The sequence below is a fragment of the Maylandia zebra genome, linkage group LG19 (genome assembly GCF_041146795.1).
Source record: "Maylandia zebra isolate NMK-2024a linkage group LG19, Mzebra_GT3a, whole genome shotgun sequence".
Classification (NCBI taxonomy): domain Eukaryota; kingdom Metazoa; phylum Chordata; class Actinopteri; order Cichliformes; family Cichlidae; genus Maylandia; species Maylandia zebra.
Window position 1 is genome coordinate 28,808,756 of NC_135185.1, and position 12,821 is coordinate 28,821,576.

The following is a 12,821-nucleotide window of genomic DNA, read 5'->3' on the forward strand; positions in this document are numbered from 1 at the left end:
ATAAGAAGTGATGCTGCGGGGCAGAGTGCAGAGAATCAGACTATGCAGTGGGTAGTTTTTAAGAGCTCAGTTGCATAATATTGTTGGTGGTCTTCACTAGGGACAGTTATGAAATTACCTCAGAGCCCTCAGTCGGTACTAGAAAGCCAACGTGACATTCACTTGTTGTAACAGCTGATTGACAGGTAAGGAATAAAATCCAGAGTGTTCTTGGTGTCACTAGGGAGCCAGAGCTAATACATTTTTTAACCACATTAAATGATTTATTGATCAGCTGGTTCTCTAGTGCTGATGCATTACCTACTTGATCAGAGTTTCAGAGCTGGAAGATGATGTAATGACTGTAGCCTGGTCAAACCTCTCACCCCTCAGGATTTTCAGCTGTTTAAAGGAGGTCTGTCTCACATTTTAAAGACCTCATTATGTGACAAACCATTTTGTAGTACTTGAATAATCCCCACACATCTTCTTGCAATCTCAAGAGATCTTTGCAACTCTTTAAAAACCACCTTTCTTTGCTCGTGCAGTGCACAAACCTGCCTCCCAGCCTGTGTGTGATTTTCATAGCTAATTCATGTTTCATAAATCTCCAATCTACCGTGGCGCCCATGTGACTTGTCTTTTGCTTGGGAGAACTGCCTGCAGTTTAAAATAACAGAAGTGACAGCCAATTGTGTCAAAGCCTGTTCATACCAAATAACATCTAAGCCGAGTATTTAAACAACTTTGGATTAAGATCAGTGGATTCAGCATCTAGCCTTAAAGCCTTGTTGTTGCAGCCGAGCATTTATCACATGTCGTGCCTACGAAAAAAGCTCTTCACGGGCAATAAAGAAGTGAGCTCATGCAAAGGGCCGTGAATTACTTTTAGAGTGGAAAATCCATAGCTGCTGTCAGGCTGTATTTGAAAATGCAGTGCAGTGCAGAGATTTTTCAGAGTTTTTGGAGGATAAAACCAGCCTGTATTTGGCATATGATCTGCCTAGCAGTTCAGTCCATCCATCTCCCCTACAGTCTGTCCCAATATTGATTATCTGACAAGAGAAAAGCACTACATCCTCCTGTTTCCTTCCTGCTACCTCACCTCATTCCAACAAGCAGCAATTTGCCACAACATACATCACAGGCCTTTAAAACTCAGATAAGAAAACCTCTATGTAATTACTGTGGTCTTTCAGTCTTATCATCCTGCCAAGATACTTAATCTGCCTCTCTGTATTAAACAAAGAGCACCCCCAACATAATGTTTTTATCAGAACAAGAAAAAATAAGAAGACAAAAATCACAAGCCCTCTGTCATTGAAGGAAAACGTTTATATCAAATAAGCTTAAACGGGTTTTATTTGTATTATTCGTAGTTTTCTTGTATTACTTGTCCTTGTGTTATATCAGTGTGCAGGTATAACGTTAGATGTGTGCTGTATTCATGCTGGGCTGCATCATAGTAAAGGTAGATTGCCATCTAGTGGAAAAACCTGGCAACACATGACTTTAAACAGAGGTTATGTTGCTTATTGACACATTATTATTGGAGCTGGTGGAGATATTAAGCTTAGGTTTGTTATTTAAATTAGCCTGTACTGTGATAAAACAACTCCAATACCACTGGAATGATGTTTAAGATAAATAAATTCTGAGGAATATCAGAATACAGTTGATGACTTATTGGACAGTATTTTTCAGTGTACTACTTATTTTACATCTGCGCGTGGCTTTTTCCTAACTCTTTAGTAAGGGAAAATAGATACATCTTAAAAAAGAAAAAGCTTCTAGTTTTCTAGACACACACATGGACATGAATGACCGTATCTACTGGTACTTCTACATTTAGCTGTAGCTCCTATTCCCTGTTAAAGAAAAATATAATCTTTATGATTTTGCAAATTCTGCTGTGTTCTATGGGTACAGTTTTATTTTTAATTTCCCCGTCTCTGTGCCTGATCTTTGCTTTGTGCTGCTTTTACACTTTTTTCTCCCTTGCAGATCAAACAGTGTCATCTTATTGTAGTTATTTTTGAGCAAAGGCAAGAGGTAAGATACTTACCATAAGTTTCACTAATGGATGTGGGATGGGCAGCTTCCACAATGGAGGTAGCAAGATTACAGACGTATTAGAGCTCTGGGCTTCTTCTTATTGGGTTTAGGCAAAAATGGCAAAGATGATGATGGCTCTGTAGTTTGTTACAGAGGCACATAACACGTCTTGGCTGCAGGTTTTTTTCTGGGTTTGTTTGCATGCGCAGCAAATACATACAAATTAGGTGTATATCTTTGGCAGGAGTTAAAACGACCTCTTTGTTTCTGTTTTTCTATGATGGACAGCAGACACACTGATGCCACACCTTTTGCACCCATATAAACTGTATAAAGTGAACATAAATGTGCCAAGAGGTTCGTTTTCCTCCCACTCAGAACTTCTGTAAATAATAAATAAATAAATAAATAAATAAATTCAGCCACCACCCAGTATTTATGGATGCCACTATGCTTCCTCTTTCTCTTTCTCATTCTTCCTCACTTCAAAAGCACAGGAGTGGGGTGACAGGCCATGGGGAGGGGGGACCGCATTGTTAATTGGCCTTTTCAGCTGAACAGAGAGGTGAAGGGAGGAAGAAGAGATGAGGACAATAGAGTCCCACTGCCTCTTCAGAACAAGAGGGATGCGCCGTTAAAAAGATAGACCGGCCGATGCACACAGACCTGCAGCAGGGCTCTCCTCACACAACCCCAAACTAAGCGAATGAGGCAATTAATCATGTGGCCCGCAGCTAACCGAGTAAACGGTCTGTAGCCTCGATATAGACTGCGGATAGTTAAAAAAATTCTCTCCTGGCTCCATAGCATAGGGCTGTGTCAGGATTTGAGGCATGAGGTGTTACCAGACAAACAGTTCCCTCACATCTCATTCCACTGCTGCCGCGGTTCAGTGGAACGATAGGTACTCTTTTTCCACTTCAATAAGGGGATGAAGCTCAATTAGCATTTCACAAGTCCCATTTCCCTCCTCTATTGCAACCTTCCCCGCCGAGCCCATGCTTTCTCTGGGGATTGTCCTGTTTTGGGCCCTTGTTGCCGTTGGCAGGGTGACAGTATTCGAGTGTGCAAACTTGTGCTATTGTCCGCGGGCCAGAGGGAGCCATGGAGACCCCATAATATGACACAGGAAAATGTTTGCTGATGGCAATTCTATGGGCTTTGTCCGACTCTTTCTCCTTCATGACGACTCGATTTAAGTCTCTAAATGTTTGACTACAAATGCAGGAGTGCTATCCAGCTCCTTTCCCTTTGTCCCGCGAGGTTTGAATGAGTAATTCAGCCTTTGTGTCGCTCGATTGAGGGGGCAAACAGAAAGACAAGATTCTTGAGCCTTCAAGACCCTTTCCATGGTTATGCACTCTTCAGATCCCACCACCCCTCACCAAATCCTACAGCTGACATCACTCTTGGGGAGGGAATAACGGGCTTATGTGTTAGAAACTCAACTTTAACCGCTCTGATGTCAGGTTATAATGCACGCATGCTCGACAAGAATTCGCACTAGTTTTTTAAACGCACATTTACCATTTTCGGAGTAGAAATCATCTTGTAGGAGAAATATTGCATCCCCTCAGCGGCTTTCCCCCCTCCAGATCTCCATGACAACAATTTGCGATGGTGAAGAATTTGATACCAGGGCGCTTGGAGGCTGATTGGGGTGCATTGTAAGAGGCCTGGGGTCGCTGATTGGTTCAAGGGAAGCACCATAACTACAAGGAGTTTATATTCATTCAACTTGTTGAAGTGCTCCTATACTGCAGCCTGGGAGAAGTCTGAGGTTAGACTGAGAGAATCCGGACTGATCCAGCAGTGGTGAGTAAAAGGTTACTAATCTCTAATATCCAGCATCCCGCTCATTTGAGGCTTGATTGCGTGACTCGTGTGTTTCTCATTTCTCTTTAGATCCTGACGGTGGATTGCATATTTTAACATGGACTGAACAAACCCTCGATACAATATGGCAAATGCAGACAGTGAGGTCAAAACTTTACTAAATTTTGTAAATTTGGCATCCAGCGACATCAAGGCGGCCCTAGATAAGTCCGCTCCGTGCAGGCGCTCCGTGGATCACCGGAAATATCTCCAGAAACAACTGAAGCGCTTCTCTCAAAAATACTCCAGAGTCCCAAGATGCCACACACACAGGTCTGCGGAGTATAGGTGCGCCAAACCGATGGGGTCTGTCCATCAGAGTGTGGCAGAAAAGGCCAGCTCTGGTGCGCAGGATGTGGATCAACTGGGGAGCTCTGTGGAGCAGGTGCCTATGAGGAAACGCCAGCTACCGGCCTCATTTTGGGAGGAACCTAAGTTGACCCCAACCAAGAGGGAGCACTCATATTTAGGAATGAAAAGGAGCCATGCAGGCACATCGGAGGGGACTGAGAATGAAAAGAGGAAACGAAGTTGTGATGATGATGCAAAGACCGCAATATCTGCGTGCAGCCGGCGCAGCTCGGCGGATAAAGAGACGCTGAAACTGGACGTGACCTCTCACCACTGCGTGAGTGTGTGCGGCTGTTGCCCTTTCCAGTACCACGGACACCAGATCCTTCACAATCACATTTTTGTCCCTCATCCGCCCCTGGGATTGTGGAGCAAAGCAGCAGGGACTGAGACGGAGAGATCCGAGCATCCTTATGGACAGAAAATTCACACGCACGTTGTTGTCAAACCCATACCGACCAAGCCCACCGCTCAGTCACCAATCTTCAGTGTGTTTGGATTCATTTAATTAACTCACTAAATGAACCCATCACACAAAACGCGTGTAAATAGGACTAATGACTTTCAGCGTTTCTCTTTCAGCATTTTAAATCGAGATACTTCCTCCAGCACTTATTGAAATGCTTCATCTATTTTTGTCTTTTAAATCTAAAGGACTAAATTGCACTGAATAATTTCATCATCTTCACTTTCATGCCAGTCTTATGCCTGAAAATTGACAGTAAGGTAAAAAGGTTTCTACTTTTAGGTGTCTACAGAGGATGATTGTTCTTTTTTAAGTCAAAAAAAGTCATAGAATGAATCCAAACATCCTGTTTTAGTTTCCTCTTTTAAGTATGAGAATCGCCTTTCTTTGTCAAAGTAATGTTTGATAGGCACATTTGAAACAATGACTTTTATTTTTAAATAAATGATTCAACTTCCCTTAAAAACTCCTTTGGGCACAAGATCATTTTTACCTTTTGCTAAAGCTTTCTCCAAAGGGAAAGCACACACACAAACACACACAAACACACACACATTTTGAAGGACAGATTAAAGAGGCTTATTGTCACTTCACATATATTATAAATAGATATTTATACACATAAAATTTCTTTGAGAGGAACATTTACACATTCAAGATATCAGACACGACTAAAAAAAGAACCACAAGAAGATAAATATAGTCTTATCTCTGAGGACTATATTGCGTGAGGTTCATTTTAAAGTCAGTCAACGTGGCTCAGGTATCTAATCAGTCTGTTTGGCAGAGGTACGCTTGTGATGGATCTCAGTCTGTGTCCCCCCATCTGGGTCCGAATCTTTAATCTACAGAGGTGCAGCAGTGGACATGGTGACACTAAAGACAAGACAAAAAGGAAAGATGAAGAGGCTTGTCGCTTGCTTCCTTGTGGACCACATTTGCATTCAACGGATGTGTGAGGACATGAAAGAAAAGAGTGAAAGAGACATGTTTCCATCTGATACTTACACAACTTCCTCTTGACAACGTGCCATTCTTCACGGCTGTCCAGCAGTTCAGTGAGCTTGCTGCACAGCTGAACATGGCCAACATACTCTAGCAGCAAGTCTATAATTGGCCCTGCCCATTTACTCATTACTGGCGTTGAGATCCACTCGCAGAACTAAAGAAGAAAATCATATAAAGTTACATTACTGAAAAAGAACATGCATATTTTTGTTATGACCAACTTTTTGCTCTTTTTGCATACCTGTGTTATCCTCTCTGAAGGCTCATTGCAATTTAGAGGAAGCATGCTGCCATTCTGCAAAGCATATCCATTACTGCCAGCAGTTATTATATCGGATTGTCCTGCAGCTGGGTGAGGGGCACTGCCATAAGCACACGTAAAACAGGAGAGCGCATCACAGCCATTGTCCAGAAGGCACTTGAGTAGAGGCAGATTATTCTGACAAAGTGCAACAAGAGCTGGGAATGTGGTAGTACATGTTGGGATGCTTGCATTTAAATCAGCTCCTCTTTCTAGCAGTAAAGACACAGTGCTGACACAACCCTGACGCACAGCCATCAGCAGAGGGCTGACTGGATCCAGGCTTAGACTAGCACCGGCATTAAGCAACACCTCTGCTGTTTCGGTGCTGCCGTTAGCAATAGCAAAGTAGAGGGCCGTAGTGCGTCGATCGGCATACTTGATGGAGTGGCTGTGGGGCAGTGTGGCGTTTACATCTGCACCTGTCTTCAGTAGCACAGCTGCTACAGTGTGTCTGTTGTGCTCTGCTGCCAGGTGGAGGGGGCTGATCCAACTGTGCCGGAGCATGGCTCGACTTGTCACCGAGACGAGCAGAGATACAATCCTGAAAACAAAGCAAAAGAATGTTAATGTAAAGTTAACACAACAAATACAGAGAAGTTAGAGCTTACAGCGCCACTTACAACATCCGCTCCATTGCATATTTTAACAATAAGTTTAGGATATGAATACAAATTTTACACACTAATCATTTTTTTAAATTATTATTATAATTTCATCCATTTTGCAAGTGTTAGTATTTGAACTTACTTGTCATGTCCATACTGGGCAGCGATGTGCAAAGGCAGCAGTCCTGAGCTTGTCGGTTTGTTGGCATCTGCATTTTTAGTCAACAGAAGGGCCGCAATTTCCATGTGGCCATTTTTACTCGCTTCATGCAGCGCCGTAACCCCATCGCATGTCTGCGTGTTGACATCTGCACCTAAAATAACAAAAAACAATCATCATTCTTTTATAACATAATTTCATTGAAATCATAAACATGAAAACCTGGAATTTTTTTGTACCTTTCTCAATAAGGTAACACAGTGTCCTCATCTGTCCTTGCTGAGCTGCTACAACCAGTGGAGCGATGGTGTAGGTATTAGATGGATTAATTATAGCCCCAGCTCTTAACAGTATCTCACAGATCTCTGTGTTGTTTCTCGATACAGCCTCATGAAGGGCTGTCCAGCCCTGGGCACACCGCTGGTTCACAGTGGCCCCATAAGAGAGAAGAAGGTTCACCATGTCTATGTTCTCAAGCTCGCATGCTGGACAGACACAAAAAGACACGAGTCAGCCTGGCTTCATATAAGCTGTTGTAAGAAATTCTTAGCCCACAGCTGTACCTTTGTACAAAGGTGTTTCTTTGCTCTTGCTGCTGATGTCAGGGTCAGCACCTGCTTCCAAAAGACACTGCACACAGGCCAAGTGTTCACAAGACACCGCAAGCAGCAAGGCCGTCTGCTCCTGCAATGTGCGCTTGTCTACTGAGCCTGGAAGGGCTAGAACAGAAAATACACGTTAAACAAAACAAGCACACATGACATTTTAAAAGTCCTCCCGCAATAGATTTACGTTTCTTTTCTTAACATGTGATTCATTCAAGGGTGACAAATTACATTTCTGGGATAATTCTTTGAGACTTTCAATCACCTACCCCTTAAAAGGGTCTTCAAGCACTCATCCTGTCCACAGTAGGCAGCATCATGCAAAGGTATCCATCCATCATTGTTCTCCTTCAGCACCCAGTGAGAAGAGGCTGTCAGATTTTTGACAGTTTCCACATCTCCTCTTTTGATGGCACAGACCACAGGATCAACATCCCTTGAAAGGAGAGAAAACCCCCTAAAACATTAAGTAGTCTGAATACAATCAAGTGTATTTTTAGAAAGACACCAGATCCTTATGGGAAAGGCAGCACTGACCCTAAAATCTGTACATTCGGTGATTATCATCATAATAAGCTGATTTTGCTCTCAGTAATCCAGGATGTGTGATTTTTATTTTTGCTATTTATGCAGAAGTTGCACACAAGAGCCACCAGCACCCTCACTCTGAAACACACACACACACACACACACACACACACACACACACACACACACACACACACACACACACACACACACACACACACACAGCCTCAAATAGTCCACACAACAATAAAAGACTCACTCCGGCTCTGACGCGCCGTCGCTCTCATTGTCTCCTCTCCTATCCCCTCGCAGTCGCGACACAGCTTTATTACCGGCATAACGGAACTGAGACAAATAGTCAGAGTAACTGAATTTCGTCATTACTGAAGGTAGATTTCGCTTTTTTCCTTCCCAGGTCGTCGGCGTCGGCGGAGCAGCGCGCAGAGCCGAGCGGGGCTCAGCTGTGGTCTCTCAGATTATTTTGGGACTGTATTGTCAGGCGGCAGGATGACGGACTTATCCATATATGTCAGAAGACTCGGACGTTTAAAGATAAGAGAAACAGCCCTGGAGATAATGCAGTGTAAGGCCAGCTCTTTTCGTCTTTACTGGCTGGTTTCCAAGTTAGATAACGAGACTGATATGTGACAACTGCAGAAGATAAACAGAGACCCCCACAACGAACCATTAATCACTGCTCCATTTTGAAAAGCCTGTGCACATTGACTGTATTATAAGCGATAGGCGGTGGCCTAATGTCACTAAAAAAAGGGAAGCAATACATAAATAAAAAAATAAAAATAAAAATAATTTTTTTGATAAACAGACTCCAAACGTCAACACATATATCTGTTGAATGTAACCCTCCACCACCCTAAATTCCCAGAAAAATACCGAGGATGTGACCTCTGCGTCCTTCGTGGCAGCTAGAGGCGTGGCCTGCGTAATAGCTTCACTCCAGCGACGAAGACACTGTTGTAGCTCAGGTAGCTTGTTTATCAGAAGACACCAGCGTATTAAATGATGCCAAAGATCATATTTTCCTTCTTATGTCTTCGAGATTTTTTACAATTTAAGTCCTGTTGGGGGCACCGATGAGCCAAGTGTCTTTAAGTGGTGTTTTTGCTCAACCATGTGAAGATGGGTGACAGATTAGAGGAAAAAATAGAACTCTTGACCGTATAATGAGGGGGTCCAGTGGCCCTGTTATGTTGTGGGATGGAGGCATTTTGTGGGCGCTGTTTGGGTTCACATGTCCTCTTGGAGGGAAGGGTGACTGCAAATGAATTCAAAATGAGTTCTGAGTAAACATCTTTATCCGCTTATGAGGGTGCCCTCTGGGTATCACGAGCTCTCAGCCTAAATATACACTTATGGGAGATTTTAGATAAAGTCTTTGAGGGAACATCTTTAGTCAGAATGGCGATCCATCACAGAGGAGAACAAATGCTAAACACAGTGGCGGTGTATGGGTGTCAGATGTTGACACACACACACACACACACACACACACACACACACACACACACACACACACACACACACACACACACACACACACACACACACACGGCAATGTTATGCTTAACTATGAAAATGAAGCTATGAATCTATGTAAATCTAAATCAGTTTGCATACATTTCCATAACGGAATGCTGAATGTTGGATATAAAACTGTGTTTGTAATTCCGTTTTTATTGCCGTTTTTTTTATCACTGGATTTTTAAAATCTTTTTTGTATCACTTCAAAAATGAGAAAATATATTGCAAAGAGCCAGGAAAAAAAAACACCCAAACCAAAAAGGAAACCATTTAATAATTAAATATCCAAATCAACCACAGAGACTACATATTTACTTAACTCTTACTGATCTGCATGTCCAGTCAATAAAATGCAGTAAAATAAAGATGCAAATGTATATTTTGGACATTTTCTTTCCTCCCCTGCTTGAAGAAAAATATGCTATTGAAGCAAAAATCTCAAAAGTGACCAGTCCATGAATAAAATCCACGTTATTATTCATCTGATTTGTTTTTCAGCCTCATACTTTGTCAGCCAACCATATGAAACAATGTGTAATAAAGCTTTCATCTATGATTCTACAGGCACCACATATTGATTAGTGCCTGTTTATGGCCTCACTGCAGCTCAGAACTCATTTACTTATTTTGACTCACATGTTTGAGCATGTGGTTTGTGAGTGTCATCTAACCACTAAATCTCATTTAACAGGTTTCAGTTTCTCCACAAGAGCGAAAGGTTTTGCCACTGAACTTCAGAGACTCTCAAGGAAGTAAATCTCGGTGTACTGAATATTTGTGTTTTAACAAGTTGCTTCCCCATACAGTAAAAACAGTCTTGTAGGGACAGAAAGACTTCCTTAATGCCACCTGTGAGCACTACACATTAATGCTATTGGTGCTGTTTTATTTGTGTCTTTAAGGTTTAGACATCTTAACATTTGCATCACATGTATGGTAAAATAACTATAAAACGTGATGATTTCACCTCCACCTACTACTCAAATACATCCTTTTAATTAATGTTGTTTTCATTGAGCCTCCACAAAATAGCCCATTGAGGCTCTTCACCATCAGAAAACTTGTAGTAACTCTGCTTTTTTAACAAGCAACACTAAGGCAGTCAGCACAGACCGGCGCTTTTCTTTTCATGTCTCTTGTTTTCATCTTGACGGCTATTTAGATATACTGATACGTCACTGGGGCATTTCACGCCATGCCATGCTCAAAAATGTCATGAATAACTATCTCTAATGTTTCACTGAAAAACAATTAGGAATAGCATTTGCGGTATTTGGTGACAAGATAATGTTAAATTGTTAAGCGTTAAGAAGTGATAGCATCTTTTCTTACCTGAGCAGGTTTGTTGTGGTGTTTTGTGAAGTGTGGAAAGTCAGGGAGCATCCAGCCAGCCTGTCTTTGATGTCGCTGTTTAGTCTCTGGTAAAGAGACCCAGCTTTTTGGACTGCAATCATCACAGGAGGAGATTTGTTGTCCAGTCTTAAGTGCAGAACACCTCAAAAAGTGCTGTTGTCTTTTTCATAGATGAGTAAACACTATTCACAATAGAAGTTGGAAAATAGAAGTTAGAACATCAACAGCAGCAATAAAATCACAGGCACAGTATAATACACACATCCCACGTGAATTAGTGACCTAACTCATATAAAAGAGCTGAAATCTGCAAAGGCAGAAATCAGAGAGCAGCGACTCAGGCAGTGAGGGGGGATGCCTTTTAAGGACATGTTCAGCAGTGTTATGTTCCACTTGGTACTGCTGTTCCAGAGAAGGTGCTGGTGTGTGTAGTGTTGTTAGTGAGTTATGCAACAGGAGGATAACAAAAAAACATGAAGCTGAGATTACAGGGCATGATTAATTTTACAAAACAATGACAGAGACAATTAGAATTAAATTGGATAGAAAAAATCCCCCCAAAAAACAGCTTGATAGACTCACCACATGACATTGTTCTTTCTCCTTATGCACAAAATATGAGTTACTTTGTAGAACAAATATGCTAATCCTAATCAGACGGTCTGAAGGATTCTGTCATAACATGTGTCACCTCTTGCTGCGACTGTGTGAAGTGCAAAAATGAGTCTGAAGAACAAGCAGAATGACAACAGATTGTTTCACAATTACTTCTTCCGAAATGTTTTTAAAAAGTGCTTCCTCTATTGAAACTGGAAGTGGCCTCATAGTTTTATGACGACGAACGAGTCCTTCGACATATTTATTTTCAACCACGCAAACGGGCTCTATTGCAAATTCCTGGGTAATCTGCGATCTTTCCCCAACAAAGTCAAACCAAAACATATGAAAACACATGTATGTCTCAAACACCTGCAAAAAAAAGCACCGTCCTGTCACGACATACTAACATGTCAGGACAGGAAACAAACAGGCATATTCAGTACCAGTAAATCAGTGACTCTGACAGTTTCTTCAAGCTTTTATGATAACATTCATGAGGTTTTCTTTCCCTGTGATATACCAGTGCATTTGCTCTTTTAAAAAAATTAATTATTAATTAATTATTATTTTTAACCAACATCCATATAGGACATGGACATAGAACAAGTAAAACAAGACAAGTTGAAACAGACAGGATAAAAGAGGGATAGCAATAAAAAGTAAACCCAAAATCAACCTGATTTATATGTGTGTACACACAAATGCACACAAGTCCACCTGAATAAAGAGACATGTCTGCACACATACCTACACACACACATATACAGATACATACACATATTCAAGGGAGGAAGAAAAACAAAAACAGGAAAAAAACATACATGCATGCACAGCTATACATGTACATAGTGACATATGTAGATGCACTTAAGTACTGATGGGCATTTTGATTTCAATTTTACAAAACAGATAGAGCAGTTCTGATGGCGGGATTCTTAGGAGGGAGAGAGAAAGTGGGAGAAAGATGGAAAAGAGACAAAAAAACAGCACATAGAAGTATGTAGGGTGTATGTAGAGCCTATTGTGACTTCCCTAGATTGTAATGTTGAGTATTTTTCTTGGGCTGTAGTCTGTCATCCCGGAGTTTCTCCCAAACCTTATCGGAGGAGGCCAGACCAGAGCATGGCTGCCAGGCAAAAACAGCCCCCCCACCCCCCCAAATTATATGGCAGTCAATGGTATTCTAGGTTTACATTGCTAGTTGTTGGATGTAGCTATTATGGAGCTTCCTTGCAGAGTTGTCAGGGACTTTTCAGCTGTAACTACAATTATAACAGTGATGGGGGTGGTTTGTTTATAATTATTAGTGGCTCTGCTCCAGTTCCAGATTTTTATTGGAGTGAACTCATTTTCGTGTCAAACCACTATTACCATTCAGTTGGTGCCCTTG

At 41.7% G+C, this 12,821-nt stretch overlaps 1 protein-coding gene across 3 annotated transcripts; it reads right to left on the minus strand.

Moving 5' to 3' along the window:
* Positions 1 to 5,180: 5,180 nt before the first annotated feature.
* LOC101470851 (ankyrin repeat and SOCS box protein 2) lies at positions 5,181 to 11,547 on the minus strand. Of its 3 annotated transcripts, XM_076877650.1 has the most exons (9): positions 11,414 to 11,547; positions 10,811 to 11,013; positions 7,678 to 7,844; positions 7,367 to 7,522; positions 7,043 to 7,288; positions 6,786 to 6,957; positions 5,976 to 6,579; positions 5,735 to 5,888; positions 5,181 to 5,602 (listed from the first exon to the last, which is right to left on the minus strand). In XM_076877650.1, exons 2-9 carry the CDS (start codon positions 10,930 to 10,932, stop codon positions 5,472 to 5,474), a joined length of 1,752 nt encoding a protein of 583 aa, XP_076733765.1. In that variant the 5' UTR covers positions 10,933 to 11,013; positions 11,414 to 11,547; the 3' UTR covers positions 5,181 to 5,471. The 3 variants fall into 3 exon arrangements, with proteins under 3 accessions (XP_076733765.1, XP_024662031.1, XP_004540655.1); XM_024806263.2 differs by lacking the exon at positions 11,414 to 11,547 and having other exon boundaries at positions 10,811 to 11,114; XM_004540598.6 differs by lacking the exons at positions 10,811 to 11,013; positions 11,414 to 11,547 and adding an exon at positions 8,196 to 9,116.
* Between the last annotated feature and the right edge of the window lie 1,274 nt (positions 11,548 to 12,821).